Source organism: Nanorana parkeri, unplaced genomic scaffold, assembly GCF_000935625.1.
Source record: "Nanorana parkeri isolate BGI_ZX_2015 unplaced genomic scaffold, ASM93562v1 scaffold13, whole genome shotgun sequence".
Classification (NCBI taxonomy): Eukaryota; Metazoa; Chordata; class Amphibia; order Anura; family Dicroglossidae; genus Nanorana; species Nanorana parkeri.
Window position 1 is genome coordinate 19444 of NW_017306281.1, and position 20382 is coordinate 39825.

The window sequence follows — 20382 nt, forward strand, 5'->3', positions numbered from 1 at the left end:
ATATAGATTTGATAAACATTTGAGCGTGTAATGACTCGCCACCCAGCTTCTTGATTAGCAGGGAAGCCGGCTCTATGCTCCCTTGTCACCAGGTGACAAGAAAGCATGGAGATGGCTTTCTGGCCAATCATGAAGCTGGGGGGCAGGTAATGATTTGCTGCTCGGCTACCTGATTGGCCAGCTTCCCAACCAATCAGAAAGCCAGGTAGCGAATCATTACATGCCGTCTGGCTTCCTGATTGGCAGGGAAACCAGCTTTATGCTCTCTCGTCACCAGGTGCCGAGATAACATGGAGCCAGCTTTCTGGCCAATCCGACCAATCAGGAAGCCAGGAGGCAAGTCAGTACACGCCCCCTGGCTTCCTGATTGGACAGGAAGCCAGCTCCCTGCTCCCTGGTGATGAGGAGGAAGCCAGGCGGCATGTAATGACTCGCTGCCCGGCTTCCTGATACCATAAGTTCTGGTATCGGGATAAGCATCAGGAGCAGTTGGGTGAGTACTCACCCAAATACTCGGTATCGGCACATCCCTAGTTGAAATTAATTTTAAAAGACAAAAAATTTGCATTTTAACATGGGAAAGTTTAAAAATTTGGGCCGACAGCCAAAAAGGTTACAAAAAAATCTTGCTGTAAATGCTTAAAATGTATCAGCTGGAGTTAGGCTTTGATATGTTTTTCACCTAAAGCCCATTTGAAGCTACGTCATCAAAGACTGTCCTGTCCACAGGGTAACAACGCTGCTTTGCAATTTCAAAGCGCTGTCAGCCCCTTAATGGAAGTGGATGAAAATCAGACCTAAATGCACTGTGCTTTGCCAAAATCAAAGGGCAGGTCTCTTTTCATGCATTAAGGCTTGTTAGGGGCCCATTGAAAGTGACTAACCTCATCTGCACCCACATTTTTTCCCAGTTGTCTTCTTCTTCATCAACTGGCCTGGGATAACATTATGGGAGTAAATTCATCCTGGCAAATTCATCCTGAGGCATGCTCAGCTCACACAGTGTACACTACACTCTAAAGAAATATTTGTGCAGAAAGGTAAGAAGCATTTATTATAGAAGAGACAGTATGTATCTTCTGCAGTAGAAAAAACTTCCTGCTCACAATTTTTTTTTATAAAGTAAAGTTTTATTAGTGGTACCTTAAAAGATAGAGAAACTTAGGGGAATATTAGGATTTCTATTTGTGTTGAAAGTTAGTGTACCATAACACCAAGAGGTTAAGCAAAGATTTCTATACTTTACTAATGGAAATGGGAAAAAGTCCAGAGCTCTTCAGGTCACTTAAGCAGGTTTATTAAAACTCAAGCAAATGTCAGTACTGCCCACAATATTTACTCAGATTCAAGCTTTCAAGCTGTTTTTTTTTTTTATAGCGCAGGTTATAAAATTAAACCTAAATGGTAAGTAACGATGGACAACATACACTTATTTACGTACATGTTACAAGTTAGCGATCAGAATTGTGAGAGGATCTAAATGAAGAACTTCTATGAAAACTCTGCCTTTATAGATAAAGCTTAATTCAAGTGCTATAATAATAACATGATTAGTTATAATATTTAGGTAAATGAAAAACAAATGGTGGTATAAAAAGTAAGCATTTCATACTTTCTGCAAGAAACATAATGTAACAATGCAGACATTTGCACTGTTTTCCTTCCCAAAAACAAACATATTCAAATCATGACAGTAACAGAAATATATTCAAATCACATACAAATCAGGAAGCTTATGCTAACGCTAGAAATGCTGACTCTCTTCCCTAACAATTGTTGACATTATAGCAAATCTGAATTGGACGAAAAGGTTGCAGTAGTGCTGAAAAGCAGGCAAAAGTACTATTGTCAGTATTAAAATTGATGCATGCGTATCTGTGGAACCCCTTTAATTATAGGCCAGGCTATACACAATCTTAATCTTGACTTCTCTCCAAGTCGAGATTAAGCAAGCCCTTTTTTAAGTCAATCAACTGTCAAATATCAGTGGAAAGTGTAGGCTTAGTATCAGAAGGGGCAGGGCTTTATCGTAAATAGAATAAAAGATGTAGTACTGTGTTACGGGGATATAAGACACAAACACACAGCGAATATTTTGCATGTGCATTTGCTTCCTATACAGATGAGAAAACCCTATCTGCAGCAACAGGTCAGGCGTGTTTGCTTTGTAAGGTTCAGCAGTCCTGTATGCAAACAGACATAATTGTAGTGGCATAGAAACAGGGATCATGGCAGTTGCAGCTGTGACTAGTTCTTCGCTTCCAGAATATCTGGTCTCCCTTAACGCTATCCACATCAGAATTTACTTTTAGTGCAGAACACGCTAAGCTGAGAGATGCTCACTAGTCACATTCTACAGATCAGAACCAAGCAAGGAAGTCGTTTGGGGCCAGAGCAGAGTCCACAGATGCTAACCAATCCGCTCTTGTGCTTGGTTTTGTTACACTACAGAAAAAGTGAGGTGCGCAGTCAGTAGGTCCAGCCCAAATCTTGCCCACCTATAGTTATACCATAGCAAGTGTCAAAAATCCTCCTGTGAATATCCATCAATTGATATTTGCTTTCAGACAAGCCTTTGAGATAATATAAGTCTTTGTGATAACATGCATTATCTAACCTGATGACAAGCCACTAACCTTATGAGTTTCAATACAAAAAAAGTGTTTTGCCCTCAGTTCACAGATTGAGATTGGCTGATTATGTGAATGAGAGGGAACTGCAGAGATGGGGGGGGGCGGAGTGAATTTTCCACTGCGATCCAAAAACTAATCACTACAGCTGTAGCCCCAAATTGTGCACAGAGTGAGGCTGTTATTACCCCCTTTTTTATAATTTTGTAAATTGTAATGTATTATTATCACTTTCTTGCTTTACAATTTGATTTGCATGTTTTAGAACTAATGCAATGGGAGTTTTTATACTTTACATTAGGGATGTCCCGATACCGATGCTAGCATCGGAATCGGGCACGATACAGGGCATTGTGACAAGTACTACTCCCAGCTGCCACTGACTCGTCCCTGCTCTTTCTGGCACAATGAGTGAGGGCAGATTTGGAGGGGGGGTTCTATTAAGCAACTATGTACTTGTGCCTGAAAAACTGGCATCGGGACATCCCTACTTTACATGGTGCTTCACATTTACATGACTGATATTTTGCAAAAGCCAGATATTTCTACACCTGCAGAGCTCTTAAGCACGTGTTTTTCACCCCAAAAAAGGACGATAAACATGTAACCACCCAAACAGATACTTTACAAACCTGACATTGCTGACGTAAAGGCCTTAGTTCTTTTATAACAGGGGCCAGTGCCGACTTCTTATCCGCTATCATGGCGTTCAACTTCTTTACCTAAAACAGTAAAGAAAACACAATATTCATGTTTATATGTCAAGAAATCCATATGAATTTTGCTTTACTAGACAGTGCAGATCAGCAATCGCTTATAAGTATATGTCCAGCTAAAACTTCCTTTCTTAGGGCCAGGACCCCTGGCAGGGTTTTACTGCTATCCAAGGCTAAGTTAGAGAGATTTACCCTTTACAGGAAGTAAAGGGAACCCTCCAACAGCATTGCAGGTTGCTGAGCAAGGAACATGCGCTTCAGTGTACAACAGGTTTATAGAGATAAATAAAAGATTTGCCTCTTCTCAATCCTAGGAGGTGGCTGCTGTGGATGTACAACCACAGATTAAGTAAGCAAGCAAATGCTATTATGTGCACTATGGCTTTTCTTTAACAAGCTCAATATTTTCCCATAATAACCAGTTTGTTATAAATAATTTTTCATAGATATCGATATGTCTTGTAGAATATGCATACATGCAAACATGAAACAGAATCATAGACCTATTAAAGTTATTAATATTACTGGAGTTTTGCCACCTCATGATGTCTGACATCATTTGGATTATATGAGGGTATTTTCTGCCAACAAGTTTAGAAGCAATCCATTATGATAAAAAGTATGTAAAAGACAGTAACAATTTAAAAAGTCAAGATTAAGTCAGCAGGGAGCAATCTGTACAATTAGCAGCAGAAAGATGCGAGTGGTCTTGACATTTCAGAAATTCCTATTACCACTGTACTGCATGTTACAGTGAGCCACTGCAATGTTACAGTGTTCGTGTCTTTAGATCATTAATTCAGATAGAGGAGAGGATTACAGACATGTCTAGTCCAAAAAGGCAAACCTACAAACCAACTAGTCTCTGACATCTACCCATAGCATAAAGGAGAGGAGAGGGCTTTCATTCATCCACTGTAGGTCAAACGGACACATTTCAGAAACCTGCCCGTTTAAGGACATTATTCTGTTAGGAAAAAAAACCCAAAACATTTTGGACTTGGCTTTATAGTCCCCTTGTTAATACTAAGTTTGATGACAAATTAATTATTGGTATACCCTATTAATAAAGCACCAACATACTGTGTAGTGCTATACATTCAAAAGTAAATGGGTGAAAACATAGACTTCAGACAAAAGGAGAAAAGGAGCCTGCCTGTATGAGCTTACAATGTAAGAAGTAGAAAACATTACACACAATACACAAGAGAGGTGGCAATGGAAGATGGTGATTGGAGTTGCTTGCATGGTAATGAATGGTTGGGGTAGAGAGGAAGATGTTTTAAGAGCTGGGTTTTAGGGACCGTTTAAAGCAGCCATATCAAATCGTTGTTTTTTGAGCAACATGTGGGCCTCTTGGTCCTTAATGGATTAAAAAGTGATGCTAAACTCAGGAGTTAAATCTTAAAAATGTATTCAAGTACCTTAACTATTAACAAAACTGTAATTTACACTGCGTGCACAATTATTAGGCACATTGTATTGTTGAGGACTAATTGCATTATTGAACAACTACAGTGCTCTCGGTCAATCCAAAATGTTAATAGACCTCAAACCTGAATATTTAAGAAAGTAAAAGTGAGGTTTTGGCTGTCTTAGGAGAACATCTATGTGTGCACAATTATTGGGCAACTATTGGTGTGCAAGATTATTATTCAACTAAATGGAAAACGAAAAATTTCCCTTCTCGCTTGTTTATTTTCATTTGTTAAAGTGAGAATAATAAACAATTCAAAATTTACAAATAAACATTTCAAAAAACAAAATCAGTGACTAATATTGCCCCCCCTTCTTTTCAATAATAGTCATAAGCCTTCCATCCATGGAGTCTGTCAGTTTCTTGATCTGTTGACGATCAACTTTTTGTGCCGAAGCAACCACAGCCTCCCAGACACTGTTCAGAGAGGTGTACTGTTTTCCTTCACCGTAAATCTCCCGTTTATGAAGGGCCCACAAGTTCTTAATAGGGTTTAGGTCAGTGAGGAAGGGGGCATGTCATTATTCTTTCATCTTTAAGGCCTTTACTGGCTAGCCACGCAGTGGAGTACTTCGATGCATGCATTGAGCATTGTCCTGCATAAATATCATGGTCTTGTTGAATATCATCATGGTCTTGTCCTCCGGGGGACTCTGACGCCGTCCTGCGCAGGCGCACTGAGAGAATCCCTCTCCTCGGTGCCAAGAGCAATCACCCTCCGGTGCAGGCGCGCCGCAGGGCTCCGCCCCCTCTCACCGCCGAGCTGGAGCTCCTTACTTAGCAGGCGCGCCAAGGGACTCCGCTCCATCCAGATCGAACAGTAGGCTTAAAACCGCTGCTCACTAATTTATCGGCGTCCTACTGTCGGTTGTAGCAGGATGCTGATCAATCAGTGTCCACCTCGCCTTATACCCGGATCCTCACAACAGCGAACAGATCAGCTGCCTTGGGAGGCTCCCCCCTGCGAAGGAGCTCCCAAAACCGCAAGTACTGGGGCTTAGCCCTCTGTGTCCCAGGAGACTCATATGATATTGCTGAACTCCATGGAATTTGCTTGCACATCCCCACCGATGCTATGCACTGTTAATCCTGCTTGATATTAGCTCTATTGCTGAACTCCATTGAATTGCTTGCACATCACCACTGATGCTATGCACTGTTTATCCTGCTTGATGTTAGCTCTTTTGATGAACTCCATTGCCTCTGCCTAAATACCACCACTGCTCCCAAACATCATTCACTCTGCTTGATAACACAGTTGTGCCGAGGGGTGGTTCCACAGTACCACTACCCCAGTAGAACTACTGTTCCCATTGACAGTACCTGGATCTCCCAGACATAACTGGAGTCACCCCGCCAAACCTACACCGGTTGTGTCTTCCACTTACACTCCTGGGGTATGATGTGAAGCAGCTCCCTCTCCGCCTAGCCAAATACAGGGCACCAGACGCATAGCTGCATAAACTGAGCCCCATCCTTCCAACCGGAAGGGAAACTCTGCAGTTGCGATCCATATAACCTCCCCAGTAGTAGCGAGGCTTTACAGGCAGTAGGTTTGGGAGTTGATTGTGAGTCCATCTTCAACCCGAAAAGGTCCAACTAGCTCATCTTTAATAATACCAGCCCATTCCATTACCCCACCTCCACCCTGTAGGCGTCTGAATCGAAGTGGAGCTCTGTGCTCGTTACTGATCCAGCCACGGGCCCATCCATCTGGTCCGTCAAGAGTCACTCTCATCTCATCAGTCCATAAAATCTTTGAAAAATTTGTCTTCAGATATGTCAAGGATCAGTCTTGACGTTTCAACTTGTGCCTTGTTCAGTGGTGGTCGTGTTTCAGCCTTCCTTACCTTGGCCATGTCTCAGAGTACGGACACTGTGTACTTCTGAGCACTCCAGGTAGGTTGCAGTTCTGGAATATGACAGCACTGGAGGATAATGGGTTCCCGGGAGCTTCATGTTTGATTCTTCTCAAATCTTTGGCAGTTAATTTGGCAGTTCCTTTTCAACACGTTTCTAACGACCATGTTGACTATTTGCAATAAAACGTTTCATGGTTCCGTGATCATACCCCAATATCTTAGCAATTTCAAGAGTGCTGCATACCTCTAAAAGACTTTTTACAAATTCTGACTCTTCAGAGTCAGTTAAATTTCTTTTTTGGCCCATTTTGCCTAAGGAAAAGAAGCTGCCTAATTATTATGCACACCATGATATAGGGTTTTGATCTCCTAAGACCACACCCTCCCTCATTACACAAATACACCACCTGATATGCTTAAATCTAATAAGCCTTCAAGTTTATACAGCTTGGAGCTAATAATTGTGCACACAGTGTATTTGTGCATCACTCGGCTGTAGATCCTCAAATCATGTCTGAATAGGTGCAGACACTGTCCTTCCTTCTGGAGGGGGGCTACTTTTGTTCCCCATGGTCCCTGTGTTTGTTGTAAAGTAGCCACCGCTCCAAGGTTACTCCCATGATAGACTATAACTTCAATACGAAATTGGCTAACTAAATGTGAGATTGTAGTTCATCATGGGAGAGAGCTTGGAGTGGTTGGCTACTTTACAACACAACAGTCCCACAGGACCTGGGCTGCCTGCAAATGAAAGAGCAGCCTGAAGGAACTTACAGCAGAAACTGAACATAAACCTGTAAAAACGTGTGAATAGAAGACTAGGTGGCAGCCTTGCAAATCTGGGACACAGTTGCCTACTTCCATAAAGTCCAAGAAGCACTCACATATAGTGTGCCTTGACAGGAAAGGGTGAAACTCGATCCTTAAGACCATGAGTATGGATTATGATACGTCGGAGCCACCTAGAAATGGTGGAGAAAAGGGACCATCAAGGATGAAAAAGTGAGCATTGGTCTTTCTAATGAGAGCAGTGGCTGTGAGCTGGATACACACTAGTAGAAGTTGCAGGCTTATCTTCTAGGTTTCTAGTGATACACGCCGCTTCAATAAGAACCAAAATGCTCTCTTTAAGCCTGGGAGTAATGGCAGCAGCCTGTGACTCTTCAGGGGCAATATTATCCGATAAAGATTTCTGACACTCACCATCAGACTACACTTCTGCAGCAGAAGGCTAAGAGGCTGCTAAGGCCACAGGCAGATCAGAAAACAATTCTGCAGAGGACGGCGTGGAGGCATGCTTTTTGGCCTCTGCAGTCAGGGTCAGTAATCAAGGTTGATATTCGGCCCATAAAATCCTGCATAACTGCAGTGAAATCCTCCAGGGCAACATTCTGACGACATCATCAGGGCTGTTAGTGGACTGTGAGCTGGAAAGATCCATTAAAGCAAGACTGTTCTCCATGTGTCGGGTACAAGGTACGGGTACAAGGTACTAGGCCTTGAATACTCATGAATAGGAGGTGCACCAAAATTAAAATGTCAAAACTGAAACGAAACCGAAATTTAAAAAAATGTCAGGCCGAAACTGGAAATGTTTTTTATTCTAACTTTTTCAAATTTTAAAAAATATTTTATTTTTATCTATCAACTTTTTTTTGTACATTTTATTTTTATTTATTCTTATTAAATATTTTTATTTTTTACTTTACTTTTAGGGGCTTCGGGGGAAATATTAGGGGTCTATACTGAGTGTTCCTGCTCATTCATAACTTGTGGACATAGTGGGGGGAATTTACTAAAACTAGAGCAGACAAAAACTGGGGCAGATGTGCACTGCAACCAATTAGCGTCTCTCTTCAGTTTGTTCAGTTAAGATTTGAAAATGAAAGATAGAAGCTGATTGGTTACAGTACACAACTGCTCCAGTTTTTGTCTGCTCCAGTTTTGATAAATTCCCTTCTGTGTGTTTACTATATCCACAATAATGAATGAACAAGAGGTGATGTAGATCACTTCCCATTCATTCATAATTGAGGACACAGTAAACATACTGTGTCCTCAATTATTTACAAGCACTCAGCGATCACTGTCCTGTCCTGTCACAGGAGGCTGGGCAGGGTGGTGCGGGAGGAGAGCTCAGTCTCCTGTGAAAACAATGACAACTGTCTCCGCCCACACCACCGCTCTCCATACTGGATTGACTGTCACAGGAGACTAGGCAGGGCGGTGAGGGAGGAGAGCTCAGCCTCCTGTGACAGCAATGGCTGTCTCCACCCACACTGCTGCTCTCCTGACCTGTGACAGGAGGCTGAATGGTGCAGGGAGGAGAGACGCCGACCGCTCACAGTGCTCTCCTCCCGCAGCGCTCGGCCTCCTGTGACAGTTTCTCTGATCGGCCAAAAGCGCCATTTTCGGCCGTTATGTTTTGGAGGCCGATATATCGATGCATCCCTACTCATGAACTGTGAGTAATTCAGATGGGTGACCAGGTCACCAGGTGAAAGAGCACACAGCAAGGACCAGCCGAGAAGGATCCCTGTATCACTTAAGGAGCAGTGGTGATGAGGAGTATCCTCATGCTGAATTGTGGGAAGAGCGCTGAACATGCGTGCAAGACACTCCACCTAAGAAATTACTTTTTTCAGTAGAGAATAGACATTCCTCCTCCTAGGACCAGGGGGGGGGCGACCTACCACAGGTGCAGCTGGTGTGGCTCGGCTCCCTGATGGGTCCGGTCCCAGGCCCCCCTCCCCCAATTGAAGACAGCATGGTCCGCGTTAATTTTTTAATTGACGCGGCTACCGTAAGGTCCCGCAGTTGCTAGGGACCTCATGGCAGCCCATGGTGCTCATAGGTCACTCCTCTGGATGCACATTAATGAAGCACTGCTCTGGTGCCTTCCATTTTAACCCCCACAATAATCGCTTAAGGAAGAATTTTTGTGCCTGTTACCGGAGGACAGTCGTGCTGCTGCCAGGGGGGTGAGTATAGTGCTCTCTAGGTTTTGGAGATGTGCTGGGTTTTGGAGGTTGCAGTAGCTTTGTAGGGTTGGCAGAAGGGCATCTTCTGCAGGAGTTTCCTGCCCCCCCAGTATTGGAGGGTAAGGTGGGCAGCTGAGTTGTTGGTAGCCCCAGCTGTGCATGCTGAAGTGTCCCTGGAGGACGAGGTTGTAGCAGAGGAGGGTGCAGGGCAGGCAAAGGGTACATAGGAAGGTATCTACATGCCCTTTAGGGGCTCACTCTGGGTGCCATGACTCCATGCACAGGGGCCACATGGTGGTCCCTCCAGACTCCTGCATGTGTGACTGTCACGTTGAAGCTGCAGGCACACAGGACTGATCTGTGACCTGTCTGATACATCACAGAGCGGACCCCAGACATGTACCCTGCCTGGCATATCACAGAGCAGGCCCACAATATGTTCCTACCTGATATATCACAGAGAGTGGACTCCCAATATGTTCCTACCTGATATATCACACAGATCGGACACCAGATTTGTGCCCTGCTTGGTATATCACATACAGCACAAAATGGTATTGGTACAACCCTAGTGTGTGACTGCAGGGATATTAGAATGTAAGCTCTTCTGGTGCAGAGACTGTTGTGACTGGTTCAGTGTTTTCTGTACTGCACTGTGGTATATGTCAGAGGCGAGCTATAACAATGTATAATAATAATACCGTAGTGGGTGACTGTGGGGGAGGACATAGAGTGTAAGCTCCTCTGGTGCAGAGACCAGTGGGGATCGAGGCCAAGGGGGAAGGGGCACTGAGATCCAGTCCGGTCCCGATTCGAGAAAAATCTCGAATCAGGGCCCTTTGTTCCTTAAGGCCACAACTGCCTAGAACACTAGAAAAAAGCATGATGGGAGTAGGAGGAGTTATACAGGGCTGGTCACTATTTCTTGTTTGCCAGTGCCCAAATCCTTCTGTGGGAGGCAATATAACCCAAAAGTCTTTGAATTCCTGAGTCCCTCCATGAAGGAGAAAGAAAAATACAATTCTAAATATATAAACATTCCACTGAGGTCCTGCCATTAATTATGTGGGATTACAGTTATTGCAGTAATCTGTGTAATGGTAACAAAAATATTTATAATAATATTACCATTTCGGACATGTCATCCAGAGTTCGTCCCTTCATTTCATCCACTTCGCTTTTCAAGGCAGATACTCTCTCCAACTCTTCCTGGGTGTCACTGTACCCAGATATGCCTCTTTTCTGCTCTATGGCTTGCTGGGGGGGGGGAAAATATATAAATATAATGGAGGAATTAATTTACACAATATTCTCATGTTTGCAGCAGTTTTCAATTCAATATATTTTTGCACCTCTGCTAACTACAAATTCTAAGAGCATTAGCAGAAGGATCATAAATAAAACACATTTTATATTTAGCTAGTGTAATCTGCAAGATGTAGGAAGAAATATAACAGTGAAGTATATTATGCAATATAAATCAAACCACCAGTTGTAAACACTGCTGAAGCTAACCTCCTGGCAAACAGCTGGATACACAGTTAAAATGAATACATGGGAAGTAACATGACAAAGGATTTGTATTTTTGTTTATCCAGTCCTGAAATTTACAATGCCCTGCCAGACAGCACCATCAGCATGGTGACCTGAATTATCTCTACTGCCATTAAGCAATACAGCATTGGCAATATCCCTGCCCCCTGCCTGTGATTGGAAAAGGAAGAAGCGGCAGTAGACCGATGAGGTAATCTCTTTGCTTTCTACAGCTTTTCTGTGTCAGCAAATTGACATACCTCTCTCATAGTGCTGCTGGTACAAAAGCAAATTCAGGTGCTTACAGTAGTGTCACAATTGTATCACAAGACAACACGCGCATGCATGCTCTGAAATGCAGCTGAAGGCCTAGAGTCATAGCCAGACATTTTCATGTGAGTGTGCTGCACATGTACATGTGTATTCCCAGAATGGATATTCTGCACTTGTGCCACTCTGTGCCCTCTCATCTCCTCTGCACCATTCTAGGCATGATTGGACCAGAGGTGTAGGGGAAACCTCTCGTCACTTTAGCCTCTAACCAGGTATGTGATAAATAGTTTAATATAGTTAATGATTTTTTTTTTTTTTTTAACAAATACATCATTGTATTATTGGTGTTTTTTTTATATCTGCCTAGAGTTAAGAGCCCAGTCACACTGACAAACTTCAGTGGGTAAAAACTGACTGGTAATGAAAGATAAATCTTTAAGTGCCTTGAATGAAAAAAATGACTGTGCCACTGTATGCAGAAGGTTTTCTTCTGCTTCATTAAATCTTCATTAAATTCAACTTAGGGAAATGGAAACAGTATAAAATATTTGACATTTCTATTTTTTTTTGTAATAAAGACAAATGATTACCTATTACAGGTCATCTATAGTTCACCGACTCTGAAGGCCCCTTTCACATGGGATTTCGGATCAGGTCCGACTATCGGTTTTTCAGGCGGACCTAATTAGAAGCCCGATGTTAGTGTATGGGCAGCCGGATCTAAATGGACATGCGTCTGTTTACATGCAGTTGCACCTGGCTCCGGCCAGGTCCGAAAAAACAAACTGATAAAAGAACTGTTTCGCCAGATCTGATCATGCCGTATCGGGGGAAACCGGATGTAAATGGACACCAGGTCGGTTAGATCCAGCTGCCCATACACTAACAAGGATCCGGGAACTTCATTTTTTTCCTTCGCAAGATGGAGAAAAAAAACTGTACGGTCACAGATGTCACACATTCTGATCAGGAGGAGATCTGTGCTCGGATCCCCTCCTGATCGGACAGTGTGAAAGGGGCCTAAGACTGAATATTGAATAAGGACAAATGGGAACTAAACTGTTGCTGTTACTGGTTTCAGACATTACAAGAACCCTAATGGGGAAGGACCTCTAGTTTATGTGCTATAGGTTCACTTTATACGTGTAACTAAAATTATTTTAGTATATTATATACAGGCAGCATCAATCTATATTTCAGTATCATTATAGCTTATAAAATAAATAGACTTCTACAATAATTAACAAATAAATTCACAAAGGGGATGTCTCACAAAACATCCATGACTAAAGCGTCACTATTCTTAAACTCACAACAGGGTCAGTGTAATTTTGCTGAATTACAGCCCTTAATAGACATGGGAAATCCATGCACTGTTACAAAGTCTGTAAAGTTATTTTGGCTTCTTGTCAACGTTTGAGTGATGCACTTTGTCTAACCCACTCCACAAGTTACCAAGTAATCACACTCTATGTAAATTCTCTTCAACATATTCCAGAGTATCTCTCGCTCTGTTAATCAACACTTGTCTCTTTGGTGTATTATAAATCACATTTACAGAACCCGTTTTGTAAATTGCAAACATCCAAATTAAGTAGTGCAATGTACCCAAATAAAAAAAAGGCAGCTATACAAATTAATAATTGATTTTGCAAATATTCATTGGTTTTACATTTACCTAGTGTTAGCTGCATTATATAATGGGTCAACCTTTAAAACACTTTACAGCTTTCCTTTGATGCACACTGTGCATTTCTATAACTTTTGGGAAGCCTATCCAGCTCTCTATTAACATCACAACAGAACAGACTTTTTTCCATTCTCCAAACAGTCACACAGCATGTTATTTGGATAGACAATTTCCACACTGATAATAACCTGCACAATGAAAACATGCTTGCTTGCACAGTCCTGACCAGTTGCTCTTTACATAATGGCTTTAGGCTCTGAAACAACATACTAGAAGTCTTCTTTGATGCCGAGGCCCCTATTTTTAAAGGGTAATGGTACATTTTCAGACTTAATAAACAGATTTTTTAAAATAACGGCTAATGTAGTAACCCGTAGCAAACCATTAGAATTCATCTCGTACTGGTCAGTCAGCTCTGTTCGATTGCTTTTAGCTACTGCAATAAGAATTAAGGCTTAGGAATTAAACATTTCATCCATGAAGAACACCCTCTTACCTCTTCCTACTCCCCCTGGTTTTTGAAAGGTATTATCACAGACACAGACCATTGTAAATATTGCTTTGTTTACATTTATTCTGCACCATATAAATTAAAGAGCAACATGACAGACAAAGATTGTGAAGAACAAAGGCGTCAAGGATCACTCTAGACATGCACTTTATTTTTCAATGCTGGCTGTCTGAAAGGACTTGGGATGGAGGATGGACAGGGATTAGCTAAACATTTGCTAGGGTTGCTGCTTGTGATCTGCACTGTGACCAGTGATTACATTAGTTGAGTGCAGTACAGAAATAATCATTAATCCTGGCAATTAGGGCCGTCTCTTTGCCTCAGGTGGCAACTTTTTTTGTAAATGTTTGCAGTGTGCCTGCCACCCTCTTTCCAGCCAGAGTGTACCAGGTTGCTAAGAGCCAGAAAAGGAGATGTGTAAGGGCCATACACATCTTCCCACCCAGCTCTAAGCAAGCTGGGACACTCTGGCCGGCATCCCGCTGAGCTTCTGATAACCAGTGATGTCACTGCTTGCCAGGAGCTCAGTGGGAAACCAGCCGGAGTGTCCCAGGTTGCTCTTAGCGGTGTCACTCTCCACCAGCACCACTCCTCCCAACAATTGTGCACCATCCAGCAACACCACTGCCACTGCAGGCAGCAAAAAGGCTAGGGACGCCCCTGCTGGCAATGAACATATTGAATCAAACAGGTAAATGTAACCAATGCCTTCCTTGTTGTTTTCAGTCCTGGTCAGTCATGTTGCTAGTTGTAAAGTGCAGACTGCAGACAGTCTAAATGTAAACAAAGCAATGACAGCTCTCAAAGCATATCAAAATGAAAGCTAGAAACAAAAGGTTTGTATTTGAAAGGCTGCTTGTTGGTGCTGGATAGAATAAAGTCTGACTAAAAGTACAGCTATGACCGGATTGATTAAGATAAACTCAAAATATGGGCCCAAAAGTGCGAATTTTTTTTTTTATTTCAATAGATTTTTATTGGCTTATAAAGCATAGAAAGTACATACATTGTATATTCCACCAGGTCAGATATTGGGATACATGCCAAACACAATCAACATGGTTAACATTAGTCAGACACTAAGTCTCTGATTACGAACATTGCGAGAGCAAGAGGCTATGGTTTCCCATATCTGCTGCCACGGTAGTCCCTCTCTATCCCCAGGTCAGCAGCCCAGCTGTGCATATATTTATGGGTCGAGGGGGCGCCAACAGAGCGGAGGTTTGCGTATATCTGGGAGATCAGGCCCGGCGAGTGAGGATCGTCTCTGCAACACCTCTCAAACTGGGTCAACAAAGGACACCCTACCGGGAAGCGTATCGTGCTGGTAACTAAATGCTTCACCTGTAGGTATCGGAAAGGGACACAGTCAAAAGTGCTAATTTTTGAACATCACTACCCATGAGCTTAGTCTGTAACCTGGAAACTTACCAATTGTTGCTGCAAGCTATCATGGCGCTGCTTCAGGATTTGCTCTGTTCGTTGAAGAACACCACATTCTGCTGTAAGATCAGCCAGTTCTTGACGTTTCTTTTTAAAGACTAGACTTTTCCCTCTAAGCTTGCTCAAATAACGTTTAAACTAGAAGAGAAAAAAAAAAAGTTAATTTTGATGGCGAGAACACATAATTGGTGATGGAACAGAGAACAAAGATTATGCTAAAGAGGTGATGGGTTAATAAAAGTCAGGAGAAGGGGCCATAGGTATGGCAGGGAGTGCAAAGCAGAACATCAAAAGGAGTGTCCGTGGGGCCACACGACTTATTAAGCAAAAGTTTAGGAAAAGGTTTGAGATAATAATACTACCCTAATTTTACAGTTTTTATATATCGTCCTCGAGGAAATATGACTGAGAAATGTTATAGCCCAAATATAGTTTTATTTAAAACTAAATAAATTCACTGAGGGTGAAATAAAACTGAAGACTTTGAATGTTTTAATATTGTTTTTCTCTGAAAGTCAGCTCCAGCGAAAGCACAAAGCTATCTTCCCCAGGCATCAGTCTGCTCTCTGTGTGACAGAGCAGTAGTTTGTCTGCAGTGATCTGGCACTCCCCCACTGAGTTCTTCAAGCGGCAAAGCTGATGCTCCATGTTGATTGGACCATGAGCTGTGCTGACTTAGCCTGGCCATACACCAGAATTTTGTTTTCGGAACGTTTATTCAATTTTCTAATAGTTAAAGCAGAGCTCCTGTGAAAATTATTAATAACCCTTGTGCGGTTACCCCCGCACTGCAAGGGTTAAGTGCTCGTTTCGGTCTAAGGAGGAAAATAACACAGTTATACTCACCTGATCCTCGGAGCCAGCCAGCTGTGATAGCGCTCTCTCCAGCCTGTATCCTCCTACACTCTGTGTCCTCATGCCCAATATACTGTGTATAGAACGTGATGATTCATGGGACCTTAGACTGCTGCAGCGAAGGTGGAGCGAGGCTCCGAGACCAGTCTAAGGCCCCGTTCACACTGAGCGATTTATCGCACGGTAATTCCCACGATATCGCGGCTATTTACCGCGCGATATCGCTCTCCAATGCATGGCAATGGGGCAAAGGGTCCTGCTGTCGCGGGTCGTGCGTCGCTACAGCAGGACCCTTTTTGGAGCGGATTTTGCAGCGATTCAATGCTTTTCAATGCAAGCATTTGCGCGATATCGCGCGATTTGCAAATCACTCAATGTGAACGGGGCTTTAGAGCAAGCCAGCTCAGAGGATAAGGTAAATATAACGTTGTTATCTTCCTCCCTAGACCAAAATGAGCACTTAACCCTTACAGTGTGGGGCTGGCCCCACTGCAAGGGTTAATACTAATTTTTCCTGGAGTTCCTTTAAAGTGACATTAAACTAAATGTAACTTATTTGTGTATCACTCGGCTGTAGATCCTCAAATCATCCTTCCTTCTGGAGGGTGACTGCTTTTGTTCCCCATGGTCCCTGTGTGTGTTGTAAAGTAGTGACCGATCCAAACTCACTCCCATGATGGACTACAATCTCGATACAAATCAGTAAACTAAATATGAGATTGTAGTCCATCACAGGAGTGAGCTTGGATCGGTGGCGACTTTACAACACACGCAGGGACCATGGGGAACAAATGTAGCCCCCCTCCAGAAGGAAGGAGAGTGTCAGTACCAATTAAGAGATGATTTGAGGATCTACAGCCGAGTGATACACAAATAAGATATATTTTTGATATTAGTTAAAAGGTACTTGAATGTATTTTTAAGATTTAATCCTGAGTTTAGTGTCATTTTAATGGGGTCACATTGAGTTTTGTTTTTGACCGTAAATCGAAGCAGCAGGATGGGAATTCGTTCTTGAAGGAACAAAATGTTAACAGTGAATGTGTTTTTTATTCGGGAGACTCCATTTATTCCCAAATGGAGTGTTAAAATGAAATTTTAAATTACATTATCGAATGTTCTGACGAGATTTTTTTGTATGAACGCTTGTGCGAAAATCTACCAGTGTATGGTGAGCTTTACATAGCATTGGAGGACAAGGAAAGCCACATTAAAAGGAACCCATTCACAAAAAGACAAAATAAAAAAAACACAGGTCAGCAAGCATAGAAAGGCAGGGCACACATTAACCTTTAAGTACAAGGTATAGACACAAATATGCAATAAAATGCATTTTTACATGAATTATTTTAAATCTTAGCCATCACATGTCAGTCAGGCTCCCCATTCACTGCAAGGCATGGACAAAAAGATGCAAAACAACTACATTTGTCATCACTCTTCTTCAGTCAAAGCTGAAGACCTGAGATGAAAAATTGCTACTCATTACTAGCAGGACAGAATGTACGCTTATCAGCCATTGCTTATTCAGGTTTCAATTTTACAGATGACCACGATAACATCAGGGCATATAAATAGTTGCAAGGATTGTCCGTATAAAAAAAATTTAATCTACGGATATTATAAACAAACATGCTTTATAGAGAAACTGTATGTTCTATTAATGTTCCATGAAAGTAGCACCGGCAGTTTGCCTAAAATAAAACATAACCACTTTGTTATCATGAACTATATTTAGACCATGTTTGGGATGGTTCTGTTCCAGAACATTTTAGGATCCAAGCCGGGTATAAACATTTCTGATCAAAGAACTTATTAGATTTGTAAACGGACAAATCTCACAACACTGGGCTACATGCACATGCTCATTTCCGATCCATAGTCTCATCCTTCATGCTGTGGTTCAGATGAACTACCGTATATTTTGCAGTGCAGAAGTCTTTAACATTCATGAAATAGATTTTCTCTGAATCAAAACAAGGCGACGCCCCTTTCTGGCAAGTGCACCAATGACAATGAATTGCACAACAGTTTGTGGAAGTGTATAACAGAGGTAATAATGTGAGGGCTAAAAACAAAGAAAAATGCACAAGATTGTGAATCTCTTCAATCAATAGGCTTGAGAATATCCATTAAAACATTATTTTTCATTATTTAAAAAAAAAACATAAAATGTCTTAGAATTAATGTGTAGTATTAGCACATTAAAGTTCAATTAAAATCTCAGCTAAGTGAAAGCTAAGAATTAAAAAAAAAAACCTGTTTTTTTTGCATGATTGGATGACTGAAGTCAGCACAGTTTCACTTCATTCATTAAGCAAAATGAAAATTCCCTTTTTAAAGTGAATATGTACTACTCCTTTAATAAATCAACCCCAACGGGACTAATTTATGAGAGTCTTAGGGCCCGTTCACACCAGTTGCAGTGCATTCCGGCCCGATTCTGTCCGGAACGCACTGCCCCGCATTGCGGCCGGCTCACTTTATAGTGGGGCAGGGGGGGGCATGGCGGGCCATTGAAGTGAATGGCACCATAGCCATGCCCTCTGGCCGCAATGCGATCGCCCGCACTGGATCGCAAGGCACATTGTGCCTGCGGTCCGGTGCGATCAAAATAGTGCTTGCAGCATTTTGATCGCACCGGACCGCAGGCACAATGTGCCTTGCGATCCCGTGCAGGGCGATCGCATTGCGGCCGGAGGTCGTGGCTACGGTGCCATTCCCTTCAATGGCCTGCCACACCCCCCCCCCCTCCACTAAAAAGTGAGCCAGCTGCAGTATCGGCCCGGAACGCACTGCAACTGGTGTGAACGGGCCTATAGCAAACATAGTGAAGAACCTCATCATAATTACAAGCTAAAACTTGATTGCTTGGTCAGCAGTTCAAGGAGTGCTGTCACCTACAAAGTATGAAGGCTGGCAATGCTAGTTGCCTTACATAAAATGGACCTTTACCCCCTTTCACTAAAACCACCTCCTGGTTCTCTTAGGCATTAGTGATGGAGCCTATACCAAGATTATTTGTACCGAGTGGCGCTGTGTGCCCCCTGTGCAGGCCCAGGACTGGCACAGCGGGTCTCCCTGCATCGATCGGAGAGAGATCAGCAAGCTTCTAGCCGCTGATCTCTCCTCCGATCACTGGACCCAGAAGTGATGTGTAGTACATCACTTCAAGTGTCACTGTGCACATTCTCCATCTCCTAGAGCCAGGAGATGAAGCTGGTGAAGCAGATCTCTGCTTTATCAGCTTCTTTGGGGTCGCTAATGTCTCCATAGAGAGGACCTGTCATATCATATTTGCTATTTCATAGGGGGCTTGTTAGCTCCCTATGTGATAGCAATAAAGCAAAGTGTAAAAAAATAAATAAATGTGTTACAGATCGCTGCGAACGTTGGAGTGAGAGCAATAATTCTAGGGTCATCAATCACTGTTAACACTAAACTGATAAGCAGTAAAAGCTTTTAAAGCAACGGCTATAGGAAACTTTGGGTAACGTAGTTTTTTTGCGGTTTCATGGGCGTACCCAATTTTAAGGCTTCATTTATTTGGTATCAATTTACACTTTTCGGTGTGGTACCCCTGGACCGAAGGTTTGACCCTGAGCTCTTATACTTTTAGATACCCTTGCGGCCACAGTCACTCACCACCCCTACTGTATGTTACCCTCCCCCTAGTTTCTTCCTCTCTTCCTTTGCTCAACTACCCCCCAACCCATGTTCTTATACTCTTTAAGCTCACTGATGCTTTATCGGTGGACCCACCAAAATTAAAATTTGGAAAAGTTAATACAAATTATGGAACTGCAGAATCAACTGGTCCCCTGAGAACTGGCCCTGATATCCTGTTATAGGTGGCTCCTTTCCTTTGCAGGGTCCTATGGAGCTACCTTTGCATGTGCTAGTAAGCTGTGTGTCTCCACAAACAAGCAGGCACAGCAGGGCAAGCGACTTTTCTGCTACCCGCTCCTCTTTCTTCCTTCTCCAGGCTAGTAGATGAAGATCTGCTGGAATCTGCTCTGTCCCTTATGATCTTGTACTGGACAGAAAGTTCAGGAAGCGGAGCTGAAAGAGTTGGAGCCAGCTGTTCAGAAACTTGATGACTAAGTGCTTGGGCAAGAAAATAAAGATATACTTTTCTGGGTGATGTATATTCGTTTGATCTGGATTCATTATTGAAATAAAGTTTGAGAGTTTATTACTACTTTAAAGAACAGCTCCTTAACCCCCGACCCCACACTGCAAGGGTTAGCGGCTAGTTTTCCCTCTAGGGCCTAAAATAAAAAAAATGAGCAGGCAACCATTGCGGGGGGAGTGGTTTTTAAATTTGGCAATATTGATTTTCTGTCCTCCAGGTCCAATAACCTTCTCTGTGATGCTTTGTGGCAACCAATACAGATGTATGAAAGTAAAT

The 20382-nt window shown here is 42.6% G+C and overlaps 1 protein-coding gene across 1 annotated transcript in view; it reads right to left on the minus strand.

The window, feature by feature from the left end:
* The window catches only part of IFT81 (intraflagellar transport 81), an 88234-nt gene that overhangs the window by 14387 nt on the left and 53465 nt on the right, over positions 1-20382 (minus strand). The window contains exons 12-14 of the mRNA XM_018556719.1: positions 15105-15254; positions 10795-10923; positions 3263-3352 (exon numbers count right to left, since the gene is read on the minus strand). Coding sequence (XP_018412221.1) covers positions 3263-3352; positions 10795-10923; positions 15105-15254 — 369 coding nt within the window. The remainder of the gene's footprint in view (positions 1-3262; positions 3353-10794; positions 10924-15104; positions 15255-20382) is intronic.